The sequence below is a fragment of the Salmo trutta genome, chromosome 19, assembly GCF_901001165.1.
Source record: "Salmo trutta chromosome 19, fSalTru1.1, whole genome shotgun sequence".
NCBI classification, from domain to species: Eukaryota; Metazoa; Chordata; class Actinopteri; order Salmoniformes; family Salmonidae; genus Salmo; species Salmo trutta.
In genome coordinates, this window is record NC_042975.1 from 43438432 (window position 1) to 43458452 (window position 20021).

The window sequence follows — 20021 nt, forward strand, 5'->3', positions numbered from 1 at the left end:
AGATGATGGCAAGGATCTTCAACTAGTAGGCATAAACCACTAGAATATTGATTAGATTGAGTGATAGAAGGTTGAGTGATTTTTGACAAATGTATTGTTATAACAAGAACATTTTCAAATACCCATCACTTGAGAAACAGCTCAGGGATGGCCAACCCTCCTGGAGAGCCAGCAGGATTTTCTTCCAGGCCTATTTTAAAAAGATAGTTCACCAAAATTACAAAAGACAAAATTTGTGTCCTTACCTTGAAGGCAGTCTATGGACAAGGAGACTGTAATCTATGATTTGGTTACCCACTGCCATCAACCATTCATATTAGTATTTCCTGTGCAGAGCATTCCCACTGACCTTCTCACTGTTTCTCCCATTTGCCTGTCTCCCCATCTAATTTCATTACTGTCTGCATAAAGTGTCAAACCACCTAAAAAATATGTTTGCAAAAATATTAGTAAACCTTAAATTTAATTCCCCCAAAATCCCAAAGTAACAAAGTTGTTGAATTTTGAGTGTTCATTTAATGTTCAAAGCATTCTGAATATACCTGACACTTTTTTTTTTTCATCCTGGTCATAGGCCTAAGCCATGTCAAATGCATAGATTTCCAGGAAATTAGCTTTGAAACACTACAACTTTCCTGGGGAAGGACCCCCAGACGCCATCTGGGTAAAATCTCACTCCAAGTCTTCTTCAAAGTTGGACTCCCTGGTTTGGAAACTGGATTAAAGTGTTAAGACAACTAATATACTTTTGTGTTGTTGTTATTTTGAATGTATCCAAGTGAGAAAGGATGGAAAAGTTCCAAGGGAAAGTAGAGCAGAGGACACAGTGTTTTTTTTTGGCTAAGAAAGGCTGCATCTCAATAGTCTAAAGTGGCTTCCTCTTCTCATCTCTGTCCCTTCATCACTCTGGTCTAGCAGACACCAATAAATAATAATCAACACTGTACTTAGTCAAAGGTGTGTTTTATTAAACAAGAATACAGTTGGCATAATGGTCCCCATACCTATTGAGGTGCTCAGTTTGGGCACATGTAGCTTATAATGTCATTACTGACCCAGTAATCAGATGTAGCTGTACTTTGATCACACAGACCTTACACTGAGTACTGGGTGAGCCATGGACATCTTGGTGTCAGTGACCCATGTTGAGAGTCCAGATCCATCTTGAAGGCGCCTGCAGCTCAATGGCAATTGAAATATTTCCAATCTTTGAGCTGTGAAAATCAAACCATTCTCTTTAATTAAAATAGATGGCAATGCATATATTTTAGCCAGGCTAACCTGGCAATTTAAAAGCAAATGTTTGCCTTATCGATTACAAACAACCACTTCTTGACCCCAAGAAACACTTGGAAAATATACAATAATATATTCTTTATTAAAATTGAATCCAGTTTTACATCTCCATTAACTCTGAGTTACAGTGCATATCATTACAGCAAGGTTTGTCAGAAGCCGACCTCACGTGTTGTGTTTTACATGCTGTTTTAAAGGACACTGTAAAAGTGAAAGTGTCTATACATTTGTGTTTGTAGGACGGAGAAGGGAACGCCATGCTCCAGTTATCATTCACAGAGTTGACATATTTATCTCCCAAGAGTATCCACACTACCTTTACAACATTCATTCACACATTCATTTCTCACAGGGAAATGTCCTGTTCATTAAGGATGGGTGATGTCTATGTTTATTGGACGGTTAATGTTATGTCACATTTACCAAATCTGACTTTTAATGTTAATGGCACAACCTTGACTTCCATATTTAATGAATGTAGGGTCAGAATCTTATCTTTTCATCTTTATACAAATTAGCTACATTTTATTCCAGCTATATAAAATCTAAAATCTACTTTCATGATGGTTCCTTTTCAACCACTAGATATGTGAAACAGCCAATAACTCATTGTTTTTTTTAAAGACTTAAACTATACAAGAGGCTGCAATACATTTATTCTCCTGCAGCTTGTTATTTTATAAATATTATTTCAACTGTATGAACATTCAAGATGAAACAATTTCTTCATAGACCTACCCGCTGGTTTGTGTGGACCTGTCTCCACCTGAATCTCTCATTTGGTGCCTCTCTGCAGCACTGCCTATTGCTCCACATCCTTCCTGCTTCAGTAGACCCCGAATTCTAAGAATCTAAGAAGAAAAAGGTTACTTCCTCGGTTGCAGAAGAGAGTCGTTTAAACATTGAGTTGCCCTATGTTTGTGTTGTCTGAGAGGACAGGTTCCTCTGGGTTGCCTTGAAAAGTTTGTGTGACAGTGGAGGGGACAGTGACCATGGTTTAGTAATGTCACACTCAATCAAATTTCCCCTGGGTCTCTCCCGGCAGCTGGATGGGAATTATGAATTAGTCAGCTTTTAGGGAATGTCCCCACAGCCAATTCTTGTAGCTCTTTGACGCACTTACGCTCAAAATTTACATAACTTGTGTGTCATTATGAACTTTATTAGCAGAAAGTTTAATAACCACATTTTCTTTGAAACATTAGCAGTTGAATTAGTACTTGCTTCATAATATTGCTTCATAATATTTACTGGGTTAATATTTAGTGTGAAGATAAGAGAGAACAGTGTTTCATTTGACATTGTCTATGGATTGTGTATTATGACTTCAGATTTTTGTGCTTTTTGCAAATGTTCTGTTGTCTTTTTTTCCCATAGTCACTACTGTTGTATTCTGTTCTTATGTTCTTTGTTACAGACAATGGATCATGCTAGTGAACGTTTTAGTTGTGGTGTTCTTTGTCCTCTCTCTTGCTGCTACAGTATCATGGCCATGAAAAGAATAAAAAAGTATTAGGTTATATGACCAGGGCTATGTACATTTCTTTAGGAAAAATAAACAGCAAAGGAGCATTTTTATTTCATAAATACATTTCATATTAACATTTACATTTTAACAGACTTTCAGAAGGATCTGTTAAAAACAGAACATATAAGGTTATTATGATCACAACTTTTTCTGAAAAGTTCAGAGAATTATCAGACTTGTTATGACTTTATTCTTGAAAGTTCAGTACAGGTGTTGTGTGATGACCACAAGATGACAGGCTCGTAACACATTTGCCGGACAGTCATAGAACTGGCCTTAACGGTTGATGCTGGGACAGTATCGATGGGAAGGATATCTTAATATTAACTTTTTACCAAAGTTAGAATTGCAGGAAATTAGCTTAAACTGTTTTTTTTCTTCTCTCCAATGCTAAGAGCTGAACCTTTAAAATGTTCCTTCCAATAAACTGAGATTTGTTTCTTCCGGCCTTACACATGAAGTCATGGTAAAACTCCTTGTATGCCATTTATTATCTCACTCGCGTTGTGTTCTGATTATAAGGGGGTCACTGATGAATTTGCTATCACAAAAGGGGTCCGTGGCCCAAAAAGTTTCAGAACCCCAGTGCTAAGGGTTAAGGTTAGGGGTTAGGGAAAGGGTTAGCTAACATGCTAAGTAGTTGCAAAGTAGCTACAAAGTAGTAAGTAGATGAAAAGTTGAATAATACAAAATAAAGACACTTATTACAAATGTTTATGCCTTTGATATTACTGGATATTTCCAAGTATGGATTGTATGTGTTGACATAAAAACCTTTTACAACAGCGAAAGTGTGATGGGTGGGGGCGAAGTTGACCTCTTAGTGCTGCAGTGATCTCATAATCTTTTCAAGAAATCAGAATTTCATTATTTTCGCTGTGCACTCCATTAGAATTTTTTCATTTGCATAAACATTTTGGTGAATCATACTGACACCAGCATCCATACAGGGGAAACTTTTTAGTGTTTTGAAGCCCAAAGTACAGAAAGTAACAGCTCATCACTACCGCCCACCCCAGAGGGTGGGTGGGGCTTTTTTCTGTCTGTATATACATTGTCTTTGATGTTCACTGGGAGGGAGCCAGTATTAGACCAGACTAAAACATCTGGCTTTTGTTGGTAAAACCAAAGCCCAGATTAAGTCAAGACAGGGTGGCACATTTACCTTTACATCTTGGTTGCATTCTCTAATCCTAGCTACTTACGTTCTGAGCAAAAAAATTATATTATTGTAAAAAAATACTTAATAGCCACTGCCATTGCTGCATGAACCCTACAAGTCCATTGTATGGATTACCCATCTCCTGTAGGTTCTCTCCATGGGCAGGTGGGAAAGCACAAGCTTCAGGGTGGGGAGTGCAGTCATGGAGTGATATCGGATGATATGTCCTCCTATGAAATTTCCTGGGTCACTTCAGCTGTGAAGAAAAATGAAAACCACTAGAGGGCGTGCACGCACTAATAATGAGGGGGTTTGATTAATCTCGCCTGGGTTGGGGGTAAAAAAATGGCCGTAACTGATAAAGAAAAAGCAGACTTGTTGGGGAAGACTTTTGCTAGGGTACAAAGTGGAGTTACTTGGACAATGTATATAAGGCAATGCAAGTGTGAGATTTTACATGCTCATGTTAATGTGTACATCAAGTTCCTTGGTGTCCACATCACCAACAATCAATCATGATCCAAACACACCAAGACAGTTGTCAAGAGAACACGACAACACCTTTTCCCCCACAGGATCCTGTAGGTTCATGCTCTACAACATTCGCAGAGTACAACCCTGCCTCACACAGGAAGCGGCACAGGTCCTAATCCAGGCACTTGTCATCTCCCGTCTGGATTACTGCAACTCGCTGTTGGCGGGGCTCCCTGCCTGTGCCATTAAACCCCTACAACTCATCCAGAACGCCGCAGCCCGTCTGGTGTTCAACCTTCCCAAGTTCTCTCACATCACCCCGCTCCTCCGCTCTCTCCACTGGCTTCCAGTTGAAGCTCGCATCCGCTACAAGACCATGGTGCTTGCCTACGGAGCTGTGAGGGGAACGGCACCTCCGTACCTTCAGGCTCTGATCAGGCCCTACACCCAAACAAGGGCACTGCGTTCATCCACCTCTGGCCTGCTCGCCTCCCTACCTCTGAGGAAGCACAGTTCCCGCTCAGCCCAGTCAAAACTGTTCGCTGCTCTGGCACCCCAATGGTGGAACAAGCTCCCTCACGACGGCAGGACGGCGGAGTCAATCACCACCTTCCGGAGACACTTGAAACCCCACCCCTTCAAGGAATACCTAGGATAGCATAAAGTAATCCTTCTAACCCCCCCCCGGGGTTATCCCTTAAAGGATTTAGATGCACTATTGTAAAGTGGTTGTTCCACTGGATATCATAAGGTGAATGTACCAATTTGTAAGTCGCTCTGGATAAGAGCGTCTGCTAAATGACTTAAATGTAATGTTAAATGAGGAGACTGAAAAGATTTGGCATAGGTCCCCAGATCCTCAAAGTTCTACAGCTCCCCCATCAAGAGCATCCTGACCGGTTGCATTACCGCCTGGTATGACAACTGCTCGGCATCTGACCGCAGGGCACTACAGAGGGTAGTGAGTACGGCCCAATACATCCCTGGGGCCAAGCTTCCTGACATCGGGGACCTATATACAAAAAATTGTCAGACTCCAGTCACCCAAGTCATAGACTGTTCTCTCTGCTACCACACGGCAAGCAGTACTGGAGCGCCAAGTCTAGGTCCAAACCCCCCCCCCCCCCCTTAGTTTTTACACTGCTGCTACTTGCTGTTTATTATCTATGCATAGTCCCTTTACAAATTAACATGACTAACCAGTACCCCCGCACATTGACTCGGTACCGGTACCCCTTGTATATAGCCTCGTTATTGTTATGTACATTTTCTTGTGTTACTTTATGATTGATTAGATTTTTTTAACTTTAGTTTATTTAGTAAATATTTTATCAACTCTATTTCTTGAACTGCGTTGTTGGTTAAGGGCTTGTAAGTAAGCATTTCACGGTAAGTTCTACACCTGTTGTATTCAGCGCATGTGACAAATAACATTTGATTTGAAGAAAAGGGATACTGTTGATATACAGCCCAAGATCATAATCAGTTGTGTTATGTGATGTTTAACCATATACCTGATGAGGTTATGTATGTTCTCCTGGGATTATTTAATACGATTTGAAGTGAGGGGGTTATACCTATCCAGGCTGTATCACAACCGGACGTGATTGGGAGTCCCATAGGGCGGCGCACAATTCGCCCAGAGTCGTCCGTGTTTGGCCGATGTAGACCGGCACTGTAAATAAGAATTTGTTCTTAACTGTATTGCCTGGTTAAATAAAGGTTAAATAAAAAAATTCTAAAATAACCTTCTGGTTGGAAACGTGCAGTAATACTACCATTTATAAAGCCTGGTAAGGACCCTTCACTTGCTGATAGTTACAGACCAAAAGCACTGACCTCTAACTTGTGTAAACTGATGGAAAAGATGATAGTTAACAGATTGTCCTATTTCCTGGAACATAGAGGTTTATTGAGTCAATGTCAAAGTGGATTATGTAAAGGTAGATAGATCTACTTTGGATGCATTAGTAAAGGTGAGCAATGAAGTTGAAATAACTCTGGTCATGAAAGAAGTAATGGCTAATGTATTTGTTGACATTGAAAAGGCATATGACACTATGTGGAGAGAGAGCCTACTGATTAAGATAGAAAGACTTGGTATTGGTGGGAGATTATATAACTGGATTTTGGACATCTTATTTAATCAATCTTTTCAAGTTGAAATAGGATCCATTTTATCTGATGCCTATGGAGTTGACAATGGTATTCCTCAAAGCAGTGCTATCAGTCCTATTTTCTTCAATATTATGATTAACAATGTATTTTTGAATGTAGGTAGTGGCATTGGGGCTTCCCTATATGCTGAGGATGTAGCTATTTGGAAGAAGGGAAGGAAAGTCTCTCATGTGACCAAATGTATTCAACAAGCTATAGAGGATGTTGAAAGATGGTCGATTGACTGGGGTTTTAAATTGTCAGTGGCGAAATCTTGCTGTATGTTCTTCTCAAAGAAGAAAGTTGCTGATAATATACAGTTGTTTCATAATGGACAGTCTATGGGGTTTTTAAGTACAAATATTTGGGTCTTGGTTCAATGAGCGATATACATGGAAAGATCATGCCATAAATGTTGAAACAAAGTGTAAGAAGGTGATGAATCTTATGCGCTCAGTCTCTGGTTATGAATGGGGTGCTGACAGACAATCGTTGATGGATATTTATAGAGCTCTGATCAGGACGCCAATTGACTACGGGTGTATAGTTTTTAGAACAGCGACGAAGACTTGGCTTCAGACGCTGGACAGAATCGAGTATATAGCTTTAAGGATATGTATTGGTTCATTTAAATCAACATCTGTATCAAATCAAATTTGTATTTGGCGCATGTGACAAATACACAGGTGTAAGTAGACCTTCCCATGAAATGACTACTTATAAGCCCTTAACCAACAGTGAATTTCAAGAAAGAGTTAAGAAAATATATACCAAATAAACTTAAGTAAAAAATTGTCAAAAGTAACACAATAAAATAACAATATCGAGACTATATACAGGGGGTACCGGTACCGAGTCAATGTGCGGGGGTACAGGTTAGTCGAGGTAATTTGTACATGTAGGTAGGGGTAAAGTGACTATGCATAGATAATAAACAGCAAGTAGCAGCAGTGTAAAAACAAAGGGGTCAATGCAAATAGTCTGGGTCGCCATTTGATTAATTGTACAGCAGACTTATGGTTTGGAGGTAGAAGCTGTTAAGGAGCCTTTTGGACCTAGACTTGCCTCTCCGATACCGCTTGCCATGCGGTAGCAGAAAGAACAATCTATGACTTGGGTGACTGGAGTTTTTGAAAAAACGCACTACCCTCTGATGCCGAGCAGTTGCCTTATTAGTAGAGGTAGATTCCTTTGGATATACAGCGTAATAAATTGTCATTAGCTTATTGGGTTAGGCTGAAAGGTTGATCATCCCACTGCTACTGTTCTAGATGACTGTATAGAATATACTAGTAGACAAGGCAGTGGTTTTGGTTGGACAGTTGGAAAGCTTGCTGATGAGAGGGGTTTGAGGGAATTGGAGGTTGGCCCTTCTGTGGTGATAAGGGATGTTCCTCCATGGTTAGTCCCAGATCCTGTTGTTGCTCTAACCTTGGTAAAGAAAATAAAAGATTTGTCAGAAGTCAGTGATATAGGGAAACTGGTTGACAATTACATTGGAAGAAGTTTTAAAGCATTTTTCCAGTTTACACACCGGAGCAAGGATTTACATTCCTGAATTTGATGTGGAGATATGTAGAAGACTAACAGATTAACTGTCAGCATACTCAGTTGAACTGTTGGCGATAGTAGTTGCTCTGAAATCAAAATCAAATAATTAAAATAACAGCAGTGGGGCTATATACAGGGGGTAGCGGTACAGAGTCAATGTGTGTGGGCAATGGTTAGTTGAGGTAAAATGTACATGTAGGTAGAGGTAAAGTGACTCTGGATTGAGGACGTTGAACCTGTCAGAATTATAACATGCTCAGATTCCCTGTCTGTATTGAATAGTGTATCAGCTGGCAAATCTAATAGGAGTGACCTACTATTGGAGGAATTAATGTTATTATGGAGAATTGAGAGACTGGTAGTTGTAGTAAGATTCTACTGGGTCCCAGTCCATTTGTGTGTGGAAGGGAATTATATTGTAGACCAGATGGCTAAAAGAGCTTTAAACAAGATATAATTGATATTAATGTTCCACTGGGTAGAGGTGAGGACAAATGTAAGATCAGGGCCATTTTTATAGATGTGTGGCAGGCTGTTCACAACCGGCCATAATTGGAAGTCCCATAGGGTGTGCACAATTGGCCCAGGTTTTGGTCGGTCCAAGTTTGCCCGGTGTAGGCCATCATTGTAAATAAGAATTTGTTCTTAACTGACTTGCCAAGTTGAATAAAGTGTAAATAAAATACAAATAAATTATAATAATAAAAGATGGGACTCTGAGCCCAAGGGCCGGCATTTATATGCCCTCCAAAGGTCGGTGGACCAAAATTCTAAATTGGGATTAGGAAGTAAGAGGTGGTGTTTGCACGATTGCGCCTTGGACATTGTACATTGAAGAAGAATAATCATCATAATCTCGCCCGGGCACATGCGTAGCCCTGTTCAGCATCCGCTGAAAGTTGAATGCTTTCGATTTGGAACCGGGCTGCCTCCCGGGCGTGAGCCAGCTGCCCCGTCCAAAGCCTATGGTGAAATCGCCTCAAAACAAAAGTGACATAATTAAGCACGTGAAGTAATTACGAGGATTATGTTTTCCCATGCAAAAGTGATTGATTTTGATAAAACGCTTCATCTGCCTTCCCAATGAAAAATAATCAGAAAATTCTAACATTTATTTTATGGAAAAGAGATGTATGTTTCTGGACAATGCACCATGCTGCCTTGTCCGTAACAAAACTAAACGGCACCGATTACCGTTCGATTAGAGCATGACGCTCCTCTCACCTCTCTTTCGCCCGACGCCCCGCGGCTCAGCATAATCGAATACGCCGATTGCTGAGGATACTGCGAAAGACACCCTATGGCTACACCCAACATAGGTCCACTAAACTAAAGTGTCTCTAATTGTCGACTGAAATAATAATTCTAAACTTTATTTGAACAGTTTAATACATTGGTTTCTACCTCAAATTATATGTTTAAAACCTCAATGGTGTTTGCCTCTCTCTTATCTGACAGGGGAAACGGTTCCATAAATCTGGAACACTGTTATTCTTATTGAATGTATTTATATATTTTTTACACATCAGATAACGCGTATTGTACATTTATAGGCATATGGGATGTGAACACATTAGGGTCTAGCATCAAGGGGTTAACTGAATGTTACTTGGAAAGAAGGCGGGGTTAAATGCAGCTATCCAATCCAGGAAGTAATTTAGTGTAGAGACAAATTGAAATGGTTTACGACTAACTGATACTGGTTTTGTGAACAAAGCTATAACATTATTTAATATAAAATATCGTTGCTGCAAGAACTGTATCTTGCGATGCACGTTAAATCACATATAGTTGTAATGTAACCATTTAGTTAGATACAGTAGCTAGCTAACAGTCAGTAGTTACTTCCACACTTGTGCTGGATCGATGTAAAATATTTGCAGTTCTGCTGGTTTGTGACACGTCGTGCAACTGGGTGCTGAAAATTACCTTTCTTGGTGAGATATAGCAACGGAAGAACTACAGCCGGACGTTTTAGAGAATTGTGGACTATTTTCTTCCTACCGGTTAGCCAATATATTTGGCAAACGGATGTGGCTGCCACCTGCTAGCTAACGTTAGCAATTGCTTGCAGTTAGCTATTTTCCACAGCAAATTGGTAACATGGCCATGACATGCTGTTCGCTACTGTAATCACAGCGGTTATTTGAATGTCCACGTTTCCATGTCAACGAGAAGCAGCTATAGTTTGCTAGAGACCCCCCTGGAATTTGGTCTCGCACTGGCACTGTTGGCCACCGAGTTCCCGTCCACGCAAGCTAGCTGATTTGTTGCTACTATTACTACTTGTCAAGAATAGGAGGCGGTGGCAGCTTTGGTGGATACATTTCTGCCTCAGCTTTATAGAGATCACTGCCGAGGTGAAATACTGCAGTTCATGTTTCGACAGGAAATCAGTGTACTGTCTTTTATTCCGTCTTGTTCCTACCTTTTCCAACACGAGAAGAGGAATATGTCTAGATATAACATTTACAGTCTTTTAGACTGGTTGTATGGCGGCGTGGACCCAAAGTTTGAAGGCAACGGGGGCCCAGAATGTGCCGCCTTTCTTGCACCGCAACAACGTATCAGCGAGAGTTTTGTCATGGTTCTGATTTCCATCGTGGAAGTTGTCGTCGCATTGAGAAAAATCAACATTTGTAAAGAACTCAAAGAGATTGCGAAAGATGGGCCAAGGACGAAACAGGACAGTTTCGGCAAGAACCTGTTGCTGGTTGCTCTGTGTATGACGTTTGGAGTAGAGGTCGGATTCAAATTCGCCACCAAGACAGTGATATACCTACTGAATCCATGTCATGTTATGACCATGGTGCAGGTAAGATATCTCAAGTTTAAATTGTAACTTACATTTAAGTCATTTAGCAGACGTTGAATTTAAGATTGGCCTACCAGGACTACTTTTTTTACTGTTGAATGTGCATTGTGAATTTCTGTGTAGAGACCTATGCTATGTACAAAGATTATGTCCATTGTGTCTGTTTCAGCACATGATCCACTAAGTAAGCATTGTATCTGCCTCACGGTAACCAGTTTTGCCTTTCCATCGTGTCTAACATTACGTAGAAATCGTCTGCCATGTTTTCACTCAACTTCTAGGTTTAGCATACATGGCTCACAATCTGGACTGGAGAACTCACCCACTTGAATTTTAACTAGCTAATTGTATGTAGATTTATGAATGTCTTTCATGTGGATATGGCAATACATTATGTAGTTTAATTACAACCAACCCTGTGTTTTACTTGTGTAATCAGCATCAGTGATAGGAGAAATTGGAAAATCAAAGGAATGCCTTACTAGGATGAAGTATTCCTTAACCAATGAAAACTTCAAGCATTATCTGACATGGTAAACCGATTCACTAGCCTCACTCCCTATTTCTTGAGTTATATTGATGTAGCCTACACTCTAAGAGAGTCTTGATGGCAAAGAGGGGACAAAACTAGAGACACATGGTGAAGAAAAGTAATAGAGAAATTATTTGAGGATATCATGAATAGCAGTTTGTTCAGTCAGCCTCAGTCTGACTATAAGGTGTGTGTGTGTGTGTGTGTGTGTGTGTGTGTGTGTGTGTGTGTGTGTGTGTGTGTGTGTATATTGAACCACAGCCAACAACATTTGGAGAGCACTCAACACAGAGGGTGTTGAGGAGGCAGGGCTCATCTGTTGTAATGTCATGCATGAGTATCCCTCTTCCCAAAGGGGTGCACTGCACTGTAATTGTCTGATTTAATCCCACTCAAATTAACTGAAAGGGTCATGTTGAATCATGTAATATGCAATGTTACCAGTTTCAGATCATTGATCAGAGAAAGGGCATGTTAGGACAATACTGCAGTCATAAAGAAGGTCTGTTTATTGGGCACTGAAGCCCAAGTCTAAACGTAAACACCCTTTTCTCATAGACTAGACGTAACATAGTAAATGTAAATCCAAGACACCCAAATTAGTATGATATTTTATGTTTGGTATGGTTACTTAAAGTAAAAAATGAAATTATGGGTGGGTGTATAATGCGAACATCTAGCAACCCAACGGTTGAGTGTTTGAATCTCATAACGGACAACTTGAGCAATTTTGCTACTTTGCAACTACTTAGCATGTTAGCTAACCCTTCCCCTAACTCTAACCATAACCACTAACCGATGTTCCTTCAACAACAAAAAAGTATCACTGCGCAAATTTCAGGTCTGCTGAGTCCAAACGGAAACATTGTGAAAGTTCTGTGCAACTTCTGGTGCACGTTTACTGTGAACACTGAGGCTGCACCCGCTTTAAGTTAGTTATAACAGTGACCAAGTAGGCTACTGTGGCTATTTGATCAAAACGTAGCCTATCAGAGTTGCCTTCCATAAAGAAACAATGGGGGAAAAGCATCCCATAACATTTTTACATGGCTGTTCTACCATTCAGTCTACAGTAGCAGCCAATGTGTGGTGTTCAATGTAGGCCTACATTCCATGAGACTTTTGGGGGGAAAAAACATGTCGGGATTGACATTAAGCTGTTTATCCACTTGTCCTTCAGACAAGGTGGTGACTGAAAATGTTGTTTTACTCAAGAAACCACTTTACAAAATACAATAACTATTATTCACATACCATTATCACAGAGAATCAGACAAACTATGCTACCGTCTGCCTATTGGCTACTTAGTTTATTCAAGCATGTCTCCAATACAACACTTCCCCTTTAAGACAGAAAAAAAGCCCTTTACCTGACTTGCTTTTCAAAGATGGCTAGAAATGTACACTTTTTGTGCTCTTGTAGGAAGCAACCACTCTCCCATTGCTCACTAGAAATTAGCTATAACTGGGCTAATAACTCACTTGCTAGCAATGAATATGAACAAATGTACACACGTGGCTACATGCAGCTCTTGCTTTGAGCTCAAAACAAAGCGACATGCTGTAAATGCAGTCCAGTTCGAAGTAAATGGCACAGATCCATATATGGCAATGGTCTATTTGCATGTAGGGATACTGCAACTCGGATTGGTTATGGCACGCAATTATGTGACAAGTATGGGCCTGAGTCGTGCCTATCAATGCATTAGAATCCTACTCCAATGCGCTCTGCCTACAAGAAAATCTCTTGCATAGTTCATTTTGATTCGGTATGCTGCATTGAAAGTGGCTAATATTGCATTGATTCGATCACAATTCACACACTAGAAAGTTCAGTGAAGTTCAATCTCGTGCTTCTCTGCACAGGCTGCTATTTCTTCTGCGCGGCAGTCCCTTAGAGTGAAGGGAACATTGCCTCTAACCCTAGCTAACGTTAGGTGTATGATCTGTGTAGTATTATTCATATCTAAAACATCAGCTGTCAGAGCAGCTTACCGATCACTGTACACAGCCAATCTTTAAATAGCACACCCAACTACCTCATCCCCATATTATTACTTACCCTCTTGCTCTTTTGCACCCCAGTATCTCTACTTGCACATCATCATCATCTGCACATCTATCACTCCAGTATTAAAGCTAAATTGTAATTATTTCGCCTCTATGGCCTATTTATTACCTACCTCCTTAGTCTTCTACATTTGCACACACTGGACATAGATTTTTCTATTTTTGTTTCCTAATGTGTTATTGACTGTACATTTGTTTATGTGTAACTCTGTTGTTTTGTCGCACTGCTTTGCTTTATCTTGGCCAGGCCGCAGTTGTAAATGAGAACTTGTTCAACTGGCCTACCTGGTTAAATAAAGGTGAAATAAAAATAAATAAATAAAATCAATCGCTGAGCAATTTGCTTTGCTAGTTAAAGCCTACTGTTAGCTAGCTAACATTGAACCGGGTTGGTTAGCTCAAGCAGGGTAGTAATGCTGGGATTATGGTTCATTGTTTAGCTAGCTAGCTACATGTCTTAACAAAAGACTCCACTATGCAAGTAACCATTTCAATAGAATGTTCATGATGTCACTGCAAAAACTGTTGATAGATCTAACTGGTAAATTCACTCTGGCTGTCTACTCTGATTTCAGAGCACTCGTCTGAGTGTGCCATAGCACAGAATAACTGATGAATTTACAAACGTTCAACACCCGTTGAATACGGATGGTGTCAGTAAACGTTGGCAAAAAAAAAATTGTTGCCAGCAGCACAGTTAGTCACCAATGCTCTGGATAACACAAAAACAGCCTAACCAGCTCTGCTAGGGCGAGTAAAATGGTCAGAATGAGTTCTCTCATTTGTGTCTGGAAGAAGCTAACAAGCTAGTCAATGTTAGCCAGTTAGCTTGGGTGCTTGACTGCTGCTGTTAGGAAAGAAAGCTGGGATCAACCCTTTTCTCAAGTGAGGTTACAAGTTTATCAACTTTCAAAGCAGAATTACTTTCCCATTGTTCCTCAACTTTCTAGCTCTACTAGAAGTCTCTACTTCTATCCAATGTAAAAAACACAATTCCCAATTTCGCTCCTAAGATCGAAACGAGCCGGTCGGTCACATATTCTGCTATAGAATAATTATATTTCCACGATTCCAACAGTTCACTAATTAACAAGGCCTTTTCTTCAGCATTGAGCAAATTTCTAGTCTGCCGAGTGCAAACTTAAACATTGTGAAAATTCTGTGCAACTTCCAGCGTGTTTACTGTGAAGACAGGCTTTACCCACTTTAAGTTCCAGTTAACAGTGACCAAGTAGGGTACTTTGGCTATTTGATCATACAAGCATGGTCTACCATCAAAAACAATGGAGAAAATGCAGCCTATAGCATTTTAACATGGAAATAGCTGTTATATCATTCAGCCTACAGAAGCAGCCAATGTGTGGTGTTCAATGTAGGCCTACATTCCATGACACTTTAAAAAAACATGCAGGGCTTGACATGAACCTGTTTATCCACTTGTCCTTCAGACAAGGAGATCACTGAAAATGTTGTTGTGTTTGATGCAAGAAACCACTTTTCAAAATAAACTGCATTATTATTCCCATACCATTATTACAGAGAATCAGACAAATTATGCTACCCTTTGCTTTCCCTGTAGCTCAGTTGGTAGAGCATGGTGTTGGCAACGCCAGGGTTGTGGGTTCGTTTCCCACGGGGGGCCAGTACAAAAAGAAAAATGTATGAAATGAATAGTATGCATTCACTACAGTAAGTCGCTCTGGATAAGAGTGTCTGCTAAATGACTATAATGTAAATGTAAAAAATGCTTAGCTTATTCAAGCCTGTCTCAAAATACAACACTGCCTCTTTAAGACAGAAAAAAAGCTTTTTTTCTAAGATGTCTTGAAATGTATATGTTAGTGCTCTTGTAGGAAGCAATCACTCCCCTATTGCTGACTACAAATGATCTATAACTGGGCTAATAACTCACTAACAACAAATATGAACAAAAAAACTTTTTTTAAATGAAAAATATTGTGATGATATTTTGGCCATATCACCCAGCCCTACACCAAATACAAAAGCCAGCCATATATCATGAGTTAGATGATGAATATTATGAAGTTACTATTGATAAAAGCATCAAAGATAAAGAAATTGAGCTAACAAACTAGCAGATTTAAAGGAGCTGGGGAGAACTATGTCTTAACCAATATTTGTCTGGTAAATAAGGAGTAAGTGCAAACAAGCTAGATAAACGGTCAAACACTTGGCAGCCTGTGAAAAGGTGTTTTCATATACAGCCGTCAACAGAGTGACTGATTGCAGAGATATGACTGTTGGTGATGGCATTTAATCAGATGTGTTAAAATGTAAAAGATTAGACTGCACTGACTTTGTTTTATGTAATGGCTTATTTATTTTTTTTAAACACTGGAGGAGGTACAACGCGTATTTAAAAAAAACATATGAAAGAAATGTGTACATGCAACAAGTAAGTTCGTACCACCCTTTCCATCAACCTGGACTCAGGGGTAGACGTAACATAGTAAATGTAAATCTGTCTCCCTCCATTTAGTATGATATGTTATATTTCGCATGGTATGTATTTATTTGTGGATATCCATCATCCATTTCATATGATATGTACAAATTACAATTCGTACAATATGTTATGAATTTGTAAAACGTATAATATGTTGCGAATTCCAATTTGTTGTGGCTAATGTTAGCTAGGTGGCTAACGCTAGCTAGCTAACGGTACACTTTTTAACTTGAAATGAAAATGACTTTCTGACTAAATTAGAAATGTGTAATATCTGAAACTGTAGCTGGCTAAACGCTTACCTGTAGACATGGGTGGACGCTTCTCCCTCTTCTTTACGGATGCCATGGTTGCCCTTAGTTTGAAGATGTAATCCAGAGACGGGTGTTTTCTCCATCACCTTAGCTATCATACTCTAATTCCACTGATTTCAAAACTTGGTCCTCCAGAAAGTGGAGAGCAACACTTTTATGCAGTTCTACTATGAGATATATATATATATATGCGTTAGACAGGATTACCTACCTGACCAGCTCAATAGACAGAAGCGTGCTACATGGCAGACCAATCCAAACTCATCTCATTGAATTCATGTGATACAGATTGCCTAAACCTATCTCATAATTCTGACTAGGGTTGCAAAATTACTGGAACTTTCAATAAATTCCCCCGGTGTCCCGAAATCCTGGTTAGAGGTAGGGCGGAATCAGGATAGAATAAGCAGGAAATCCGTAAACCTCAAACCAGGATTTTTGTAAAACCAGAGCATTTATTGAAAGTTCCTGGAATTTTGAAACCCTAATTATACCTTCTTGCCCTTTGTGCTGTTGCCTGTGCCCAATAATGTTTGTACCATGTTTTGTGCTGCTCCCATGTTGTGTTGCTACCATGTTGTTATCATGTGTTGCTACCATGTTGTTATCATGTGTTGCTGCCTTGCTATGTTGTTGTCTTAGGTCTGTTTATGTTGTGTTGTCTCTTGGCGTGATGTGTGTTTTGTCCTATATTTGTTGTTTTTTAATCCCAGGCCCCGTCTCCGCAGGTCTTTTGCCTTTTGGTAGGCCGTCATTGTAAATAAGAATTTGTTCTTAACTGACTTGCTTAGTTAAATAAAAAATAAATAAATACAATTATGTCTTACTATCTCATAACTCGTAGTCAGATTTTATTTTATTGGTGGCGGGGAACGGGCTTCTATACCTATTACCCCCTATGGCTGAAAATGTTGAGGTGGCTTATTCTAACGCTTACCCAATAAAAATGCACTAAATCATAGATTTGGAAAGTATACCGTGTATACCTGGGTATTTGGAAAAAGCCATGGGATTATTTTTCAATACAGTCAAATATTTATTTGACGTTTTTTAATAAATGTGAACATTAGTAGCATTTTTTTTGTTCAATACATTAGGAGATACGGAAGATTGCGTTCTTCATTTATCCTGTAACATTTGTCATTATGAAATTTACCAGTAATCCCCAGTCAAGTGGTTTTTGTTTACAAGCACACAACAACGAGACAGGAGCCTGATTACAATATGGAATTCACAACTAAATGTTCGCCAGCTAGATTTCTTCGAACTATTAAGTTAACTGTCTAAAATGTGCTAAATGCTCTGGAGTTGTTCCTTTGGTTTTCTAATTTAGTAGCTAGTTGGCTGTCTAGCTACCCTGTTAGCTTCTTACAAAATACAGCATTGGCTTAGTTAAAGCAGAGAATCCTCTCCTGGATCAAAAGCCTTGCTGTCTAATATTTGTTTTGTGAATACAGAAAACTGTGAGTAGCATTTTTGTATTACTTGTATAGTTTAGGTCAGACACTATAAAATGTTTGCAATGTGCTTGTTAGCATTTAGTTAGCATTCTCTGTGATTTACATGTACTTGTTAGTATTGCTAACCTTCGAATTACAGTATCAGTGGGGTTTGAAAACAGTGCCCCTTGTGTTCAGTGCTGGTATTACCAAATATCCCAGTATGACTCTCTGGATACCTACAGATGGCCTACTAAATCACTGATTTGGCACGTCATTGTGCACATGTTAGGGTTACACATCCGTTCAATATATTTAGCCTACAAGTAGCAAAATGCAACGTGCAACATTAACTATGGTTTTGGGGAACCTCTTGGAGACTAGACGATGATCCTACAAAGGTTCTAATGATGAACTTAGCTTTAAGATGATTTTGAGAAACCGGGCCCAGGGGTTTAGAATTACAGGTCTGTTCTGTGGCCCCTCATCAGCATCCGTCTGGCATCTGGTCAGTCTGTGGACAAAGATGAGCTGCTGCTGTGACCATTATTTTGGAGTTAGTTGGGAGGTTTACATGCAAAGGAACAATGGATTTTTCTGCGGTGTAGTATGCTGTCGAATAAATGCAGCAACAACAAAATGTATGTTTTCATTTAAGGGTGGGGAGGTGGGCTCCATGGTTGAACTGTATATAGTTAGTGACTTGCCTAGTTAAATAAAAGCCATCACTTATGAGCTATGCAGAGGTGAGTGCCAGAGAGGTCTATGGGGTTAGGTACCTAAACCCAGGGCAACTGAGTTCCAGTGTTGTCAGTATGAGAGTGGGACAGTGCCAGTCAAGAAGACCGACGACAAACTAATTTAGGCAATGGTTCTTCTATCAATTTGCGTTTATGTCAAATGATTGCTAAATCACTCAGTGAATCAACCTACAATGTAGAAGCTGGGGGTCATATCAAACAGGAATACCTTGGGGTCAGTTGATCACTTCTCTGGCCTGCTCAAACAACTGAACCTTGTATATAGCTTAAGCGTCCCTTGTAACCTAGAGGCTTCTAGATCTTGTAAGTGTGCCACCTGGACATTGATCTGTTTGGATTGCATTCTGCATTTTCATCTCAGACTTCCCATTGTTACACACCGTCGTCTCACTGGAACCAAAGCATAGCGTGCAGCCGTGCACTCAAATAACTAATGCGTTTTCCTGTCATTATCTCATTATATGGCACCCAAAATGATATCCCTGGAAAGAGAATTGTCCCATCATGTGTATGTCCCAGGATGTTGGATTGAATATGAGCTGAACCAGTCTCTGGAGATTGATTATCCTGGGTTAGAAGAATGTATGCTTCTTTAATTGGTGTTGGGGGAGAATGGGCCAGCTGTGGTATTCATAAGGGTCTATTGTACTGAACAACACAACTAAGCAGATGACAACATGGCTCACCATGCCATTGCACCCAGCAGAGAACAGGAAATATATGACTGCAGGGCTTAGCATGGGGCCTCTGGTTCCTTCCCTTGGTGCTGCACATTCAGTTACCTGCCTGGACATGCAAATAAGAATGTGCCAAGCCTTCCATGCCTTGGCCCAAAACATTTTTTGTTGTTAGATACCCAGTGGTGTGTATTCATGGATGTCAAGGGAAGCCATGCTTCCCAAAAAAAATGTAAGAAAAAAATTATACCTTAATTTGTATCTTTCATCTCTCTGTTTTCATACATTCAGCCTCTTGCAAATTGAAGGAAATGTATCTCACAAGAGAAAGAAACTGAGTGAGCTCAGCTGTGAGTGGTCCTGGTGCACCAAAAAAAGTGTCAAGAAAGCATCAGACCGATCACATCAGAAGCCAATCCTCATTGACGAAAAAAAACTTGGATTGTTGCATCTCATTGTGTTGTCCTCCAGTGACAAGCTAGCTAAAATTGTCCTTTTCCTAAATTAGCCATGGATGAAGATAGGGATTTGGACTTGTGGTTTTACTTAATTCTTCGTACTGGCCAATGATTATAACAGTGATTCTGATCCAACCATAAATTCATACATTGTGCCCCTGGCTTGAGAGGATGGAAGTTCAATATGTAGCTAGATGTCATTGGAAATAAGAATTTGTTTTTAACTGACTTGCCTAATTAAATAAAATGAAAATGTAGACGTCTAATGTTAACTAGCTGGCCTGGTGCATCGTTGCCCATGAAAGTAAGTTAGGCTAGCG

General features: G+C 39.8%; 1 protein-coding gene across 1 annotated transcript in view; it reads left to right on the plus strand.

The window, feature by feature from the left end:
- Positions 1 to 9810: 9810 nt before the first annotated feature.
- The window catches only part of LOC115154651 (transmembrane protein 164), a 50540-nt gene continuing 40329 nt past the window's right edge, over positions 9811 to 20021 (plus strand). Inside the window, exon 1 of the mRNA XM_029701100.1 lies at positions 9811 to 10983. Coding sequence (XP_029556960.1) covers positions 10546 to 10983 — 438 coding nt within the window. The 5' untranslated portion in view covers positions 9811 to 10545. The remainder of the gene's footprint in view (positions 10984 to 20021) is intronic.